Genomic DNA, 6,786 nt, shown 5'->3' on the forward strand with positions numbered 1-6,786 from the left:
TGGATCCATGGATGTATCGATGGATGGATCCATGGATGGATCCATGGATGCTCCAGAGGCACCTCCAGACTAGCAGCCCTGAGGCTGCTGACATGCAGAGGGTTCAGCTAACATGTTTTAACACCCCACAACGTATCCCTCACTCCTGCTGCACCGGGTACCCACCCAGAAGGCAGAGGTGCTGAACAAGGTGTGTGGTTTATCACAGCATTCCCACATGGCTTAGGCATGCTTTGAATTGCAAATCCAGCAAGGGCTTGCTGATGATGGACACCTCGAGCAAGGAATATTTTTGTTGCTTTGGTGGGCAGGTGTTTAAATGCAGCTGCGTGGTTTTGTACTGCCTGTGCCTGACGGTGCATTCACTAAAATTACTGTATCAGATAACATCGAGCGAGGCTGCCGCTCAGGATGCTGCCAGGAACTTCTCCCAAACTCTCTCCTGGTCATCCTCTCACTTTCCCTATAACACAATACCTCACCTTCTCTTCAAATTTCTGCCTACAGCTTTCAAACAGAGATCAGGATGGAAGGAGATGGAAGGTCAGGTTTGGCTTTGAACCATAGAAAGGAAATTTAACACACAGAGTCGCCTATAAAGCTGCTTTTTTTTCCTTCAATATAGCATTTTAAAATGATTCAGATACCATGAGTCACAGTAACAAGCATGGGCTGGATCTCTTTAGCTGAAAAAAAAAAAAAAAGTGCCATAAGAATATGCTATAGACTTCAGTGGCTTGTCCTGGATTCTATTTTGGAGAACTGATGACATTTGGGATTCAACCATATGTCTGGCTGAGTCTGCAGCACATAGAGAGCTGGTAGGTACTCAGAGGGGTAGAACATCCAGATCTGGTAGGATTTGGGATTTTGCAGCCTATGGAGACCTGGTAGGAGCTGGGAGCTGCAGCACATATGGATCTGGTGGGAATGCAGGGATGTGGCACATGCGGCTGTGGTGGGAGCCTGTGCTGGGGCACACATGGACAGGGAATGCAATTCCAGCTGTTCTCCAAACCCCGGGTGCTGAGGCCTTTGAAGTCAGATTTACATAACACAAACCCTTTGCTGCTTGTTTGGCTGGGCTGGAAGGAGCCTAAAGCAACACCTTTTAGAAGATTATTAAGCACTAATGATGATTTAACATGAAACAAAACAAACACAAACAACTCTTGCCAACAGAGCAAGGTTCTAGAAAGACATTCTTCTCTTTCTGTACAGTCTGTATGGTCAGCTCAGGTTTTTGTTTTGCTTTGCTGTCACCTTCTTTTAATTTAGAACATGCTACTTGCAGTATTCTGCCACAGAGAGGGGAATAAATCTGCCTTAGCAGTGATTTAAGCAGCCACATTGATCTCTGCCCACGGTCAATACATGTAATAATGTCAGAACCTCTCACACAGTCTCCAAGGACTCAGCTTCTGTCTAAAATTTGTTGTCATCCTGCTTTGTGCCTGAGGGATAGACCTGAATCTCTTGTGTTTAGTGGGTGAGAAAAAGCCTGCTGTGAGCAGTTTCTGAGAAATGAGATGGGGCTGCAGTCTGATGGAGTCCCACTGGCCTGGAGTGAATATTTCTAGAGCCATAACTCCCTCACAGAGCTACACAGCTCTGTGGTTTTGTCGTCCCCACCTTCAGCTGAGCAGATTTTCTAACTACAGCAGATGTAGGACTGTTGCCATGTCTGTTTGATGGGAGAGCACTTTTCCAGAAAAAGATATTGTGCAAGCAGGAATCTGTAACAAAACTAAAACTGATCCAGAGCAGGAGGCCAGCCAGCATCCCCTCAGATCAGCTGAGTGCTCAGGCCTGGGCTCTCAGTTCAATTCTTGGTTCCAGAAGCAGCAGTCACAGCAGAGGCACTCACATGCTGTGTTTCACCGTTAGAAACGTTTCCAAAGATTCCAAAAGGATTTTCCAAAAATTGTGCCTTGTCTTTGGGGGATTAGCAGCTTCCCATGCTCTGGGCTTTGCTGGGCACAGTGGAATCTGTTCTGTCAGGACAAGGGGGACTGGATTCCAGCTGACAACACAGATTGGATATTAGGACAAATTCCTCCATGGGAGGGTGGGGAGGCTCTGGCACAGGGTGCCCAGAGAAGCTGTGGCTGTCTCTGGGTGCCTGAGAGTGTCCAAGGCCAGGCTGGAGCACCCTGGGACAGTGGAAGGTGTCCCTGGCCATGGCAGGGGTGGCACTGGAGGGTCTTTAAGGTCCCTTCCAACCCAAATCAACCCACAATTCCCTGATGCACAGAGGACAGGGAAAGCATTGGCATTGCCTGGCACAATTCCCTGCTTTCAGGGGGTAGGTCTGGAAGCAGCAACTCTTATGAAAACGGACTCTGCTTCAAAGCAGACTTGCAAAAATTACTGCTTAGACCAGCTCCTGCCTGGAGAGAACCAAAGTGCAGAACTCTGTCAGCTCAGTTCAGTATTGGATTTCTCCCAAAGGCTGCATGACTGTCTCCAGTGCAGAGGGGGAAGGGTGGAAAAGTCCTGCTAGGAGCAGTTTTGGCTGGGCCAGCGATTAGTTAGCATCAGCTGGTGGCTTTTGTGTGAGAAACAATGATTTTGGACACAAAGGCAGCTTTCTAAACCCTGCCAAACTCCAGCTCTCCCTGCTGGTCCTTGGGGTACCAGGAAAGCATCAGCATTTAACAAATGAGGGGCAGGAACCAGCAGGGAACATTTCAGCATTGCTGGAAGGGTTTTACGTGTTGGAGGCCCTCAGGCTTTCAGTGGGAGTGACTTTGCAGCTCTTGGGTGTTTCTCAGGCTGCTGCCATGCCACTCCACCAGAGGGATGCTGTCCCTGCACTGTCAATCTCTGCCCAAAAGCTTTCCCCCCCTGAAAGCCAGCACAGGAATTTCCAGCTGGGTCATGATGCTGGAGAGCATTTCTTTCTCCACATCTCCCTGCAGCTGCCTTCTCTGCTTTCTATCCATGATTGTTATGGCTTTTTACTCTTAACCTTCAGCCACATCCCATGTCCCTGAGGCAGGGTTTTCCATCATTTTTAAGCTGCTGTTCGATCAATGCCCAGCGAGCTCAGTGGGCATCTCCCTTAGATTTCCACAAACTTGTGATGGGATTTGTCACAGCAGAGCTGCTCATGTGACCACAGCAGGCCCCTGCAGCTGATTATTTTGTATTATTTTGATTATTTTGACTGTAGCATGGAACCTCCTCCTGGAGGGGCTTTGGCGCCTGGTTTGGTGACACCAGGGTGTGCCTGGGAGAAGGAGAACCAGGACACCCAGCTCCAGAATATCCCGTCTGCGTCACTCTCCCAGGGAAATCCCTGCTTGTTTCCCTCTCCCTCTGGAGAGTTGTTGGTGAATTGGGCATCCAGCAGAGCGAGACTGCTGTTGATGCCTGCTCTGGTGGGGTGCACAGCAGAAGGGACACAAAAGGCAGATTTTTCAAACTGAAGGAACATGCAGAAGAGGGAAGCTGACTGGATTAATTGGGAACAATTTGGTGCTCAGAGCAGGAAGGGAACAAGCAGGTTTGTGTTGTAAGCAGCCTCACAGCATTGCATGGCTGAGCTTCCTCCCCACTGTGGGTCTGGTTGGGGCTCTACCCAAAGAGCTGAGCGGTTTTCTCCTGATTCACAGGCCTTTTGTGATCTACTGCCTCACATTTTACATTACCACACTTGCAGTATTTGCCAATGTAATCAGCATTTGCGAGAGGCCAGGCCTGGCCTATTCCATCTCCCAGGAACTGACCAGATCTCTGGAGACTGGTCTGCTTCCTGTCTTCTGACCTTCAAGTTAATTTTCAAAATAAAACTTTCACTCCTGCATTAGCACAGTTCCTTTCCCATCTAAATAAGCACAAGGAAATGGCTCATGCTGGCACTGCCTTTGTGCCATTATGTTAATCCTCCTCTTTAATTGCTACTTCTAACGATTATATTTTCCTGTATTTACACCACAACTCCTAAATAAACTCAGTCCTGCTGGAGCTGTGCTGGTAGGCAGGAAGAGGTTTTGTCTGGGGAAGTCACTCCTCAGAGCTGGCCAGGATGATTTCTCAGCAGGCAGCCTGTTCCTAGCTGGGTGACTTATGAGCTGTGCTATTTCTTATTACCTTCTGTTTGTTTTTCCAGGCTGCAGACTCTTGGCTGTGGAGCTGACATCCAGCAACACCAAGCCCGTGGTGCAGGAATTCCAAAGTGAGTGCTGCCTGTGCTGCATCAGGCCAAACAATGCAGGAAAATTTGGCTCCTTGCTCACTGGTTCCTCAGGACTACAAGAGCCAGGGATTCAGAGGAGTGCCTGAGAATGTGGCTGTATCTCCCTGTTTTAAATGGTTTATTGAGGTCCTCTGCAAGCCACTGGCATTGCAAAGTCTCTGCCTAAGTGCTTTTTTGAACTGGGTCCCAAGAAAAGGAAAATAATGCAATTAATACACAGAGAGAGAAATTTATATTTTCTTGAGACGGTGTTCACAGGGGTTCTTGGATGAGGGAAGAGATGAAGGATCTGACTCCATGTTTCAGAAGGCTGATTTATTATTTTATGATATATATTACATTAAAACTATACTAAAAGAATAGAAGAAAAGGTTTCATCAGAAGGCTAGCTCAGCTAAGAATAGAAAGGAATGATAACAAAGGCTTGTGACTGGGACAGAGAGTACGAGCCAGCTGGGCTGTGATTGGCCATTAATTACAAACAGCTCTATGAGACCAATCACAGATGCAGCTGTTGCATTCCACATCAGCAGATAACCATAGTTTACATTTTGTTCCTGAGGCCTCTCAGCTTCTCAGGAGGAAAGGAATCCTAAGGAAAGGCTTTTTCATAAAAAGATGTCTGGGACATTTTCTCTTGGCTCTCCTACAGACGTGCCCTGGGACACTGGGAAGGCTCCTCTCACCCTGCTGGTGAGATGGGGTGCCAGGGCCAGCTGCAAAGGGGACAGGATTTGCTGGGTTTGTCCCCAGGAGCTGCTGTCCCAGCCCATCCCCAGGCAGTGCCCAGGGAGATGCTGCACCCCTGGCTCATGGTGTGGCTCTGCTCAGCAGCAGGACAGGGCTGAGGGCTCACTCTGATTAAAGGTTTTGTTTGCCATGAGCCCCAGCCTGCAGAGAACAGGGTGTTCATTTCTCTCCATAGCTGATAACTGCTGGACTATTATTTTTGCTGGCCAAAATCCATCTTCCAATAGCTCCTGGAACCCAGCAGCGTTTCTGTTTGTGAGGCAGATGAAAGAGAAGGCTCTGCTTTGTGGGCAGCATCTCCTAATAAAACACTGAGTGAGAGTGCTCAGAGCAGAGCAAAAACACAGCTGCTTCGTATTAATCTGGATTGCCTCCATTTCTCCTGCTAGGTGTGGAGCTGTCCTGCATCATTAAATCCACGGTGACGCCAGACCCCAGAATCGAGTGGAAGAAAATCCGGAATGGAGAAACCTCTTACGTGTTTTTTGGCAACAAAATGCAGGGTATGAAGATTCCTTGTTCTCAGATTTCCAAAACAGATTTCAGAAACAGCACAATGGGGAACAAACAAGCCTGTGAAAGGCCGGAGCTCCGGCTGGCTGGCTGCTTTCTTCTAGAACAGTTGAAGTGCAGGATGGAGAGGGAGCAAGATGTTTTTTTCCTCCCTGCCTCATTACTGACAGCTCACAGTAGAGAGCCACAGGGAGCTGGAGTGAGATCCTGCCTAGGAGGTATTTTTCGGGGAAGAAAGGAATGATGCAGCTTCCCTTCTGTGGGTCCCATGGTCACTGGGTGTCTGAGCTCTCAGCACCAGGCACTGTCCCCTCCAGGCTTTCCATAGAACACCTGAGGGCTCCACCTGCACCCCAGCAGGGATCTGTGTGTCCTGCTGCCCATGCTCTCTGCTGAGGCTACACAGGGATTTGCAGCATCCTGGGGGCATCAGAAGCAGCCTCACTGGCTTGGCAGGAGAACTCCAGTGCCAGGAGGGCTTGACTCCATCTGGAATTACTCCAGCACTTCACATGGGACCAAGAGCCACATCCAAATGAATCTCCCAAAGGAGGCAAGGCCTGAGGCTGTCTTGGAATTTCGATTTTGCCGCAGTTTTTGAGGTTTGGAGTGATGCTTTCCAGTTCATCCTCTTACATGGTTGGCAGCTTTGGTTTCCTTTGGGATTTTCAAGCATTGAGTTCCTTTGACTCTGGAAAAGCGTCTGAGAACAACCACTTAATTTATATACCCAAAACAAGTCTGGTTTTCAGTCTCGAGTCATTAATCTTGATTCCCCTGCTGTTTTCCCTCTTTTTTTCTGTGTGTCAGGAGACTTTGCGACTCGGGCAGAGATCCTGAGCAGGACGTCCCTGGTGATTAAGAACACCACGAGGATGGACACGGCCACGTACCGCTGCGAGGTGGCCGCGCCCTCCGACACCAAAACCATCGACGAGATCAACATCCAGCTCACAGTCCAAGGTACCAAACTGTGTCTGCCGAGGAAGGCAGGAGCTTCCCCTAAAACGGAAAATGTAAACCCCCTCCCTCCAAATTGCTATAAATTTTAAGTTAAGGGGCTCTCAGGCAAAAAATATGGGAGCAGGAATAACAGTTCTGTATTAGTGAAGAAAATAAAAAGATAAATTAAATAATGCAGTAAACTAAACCAACACTGCCAGAGTCAGAACACAGCCTGACACCCTGTGGGTCAGGGTGCTGGCAGCAGTCCCATTGGAATTGTGGCTCAGCCCTCCTGCAGTGTCAGGGGTGGTTCTGCTGGAGCAGGGATCCTGGAGAAAGGTGCAGTCTCTGCCTCTGGAGATCCAGGGGAAGAGGCA

The 6,786-nt window shown here is 48.7% G+C and overlaps 1 protein-coding gene across 1 annotated transcript in view; it reads left to right on the forward strand.

Annotated features, from left to right (window-relative positions):
• The first annotated feature begins 4,071 nt into the window (after nt 1-4,071).
• JAM3 (junctional adhesion molecule 3) overlaps nt 4,072-6,786 on the forward strand; it is a 7,960-nt gene continuing 5,245 nt past the window's right edge. The window contains exons 1-3 of the mRNA XM_031063235.1: nt 4,072-4,180; nt 5,341-5,454; nt 6,275-6,427. Of these exons, the coding sequence (XP_030919095.1) occupies nt 4,072-4,180; nt 5,341-5,454; nt 6,275-6,427 (376 nt within the window). The remainder of the gene's footprint in view (nt 4,181-5,340; nt 5,455-6,274; nt 6,428-6,786) is intronic.

The sequence above is a fragment of the Geospiza fortis genome, unplaced genomic scaffold, assembly GCF_000277835.1.
Source record: "Geospiza fortis unplaced genomic scaffold, GeoFor_1.0 scaffold68, whole genome shotgun sequence".
In the NCBI taxonomy this organism is placed as follows: domain Eukaryota; kingdom Metazoa; phylum Chordata; class Aves; order Passeriformes; family Thraupidae; genus Geospiza; species Geospiza fortis.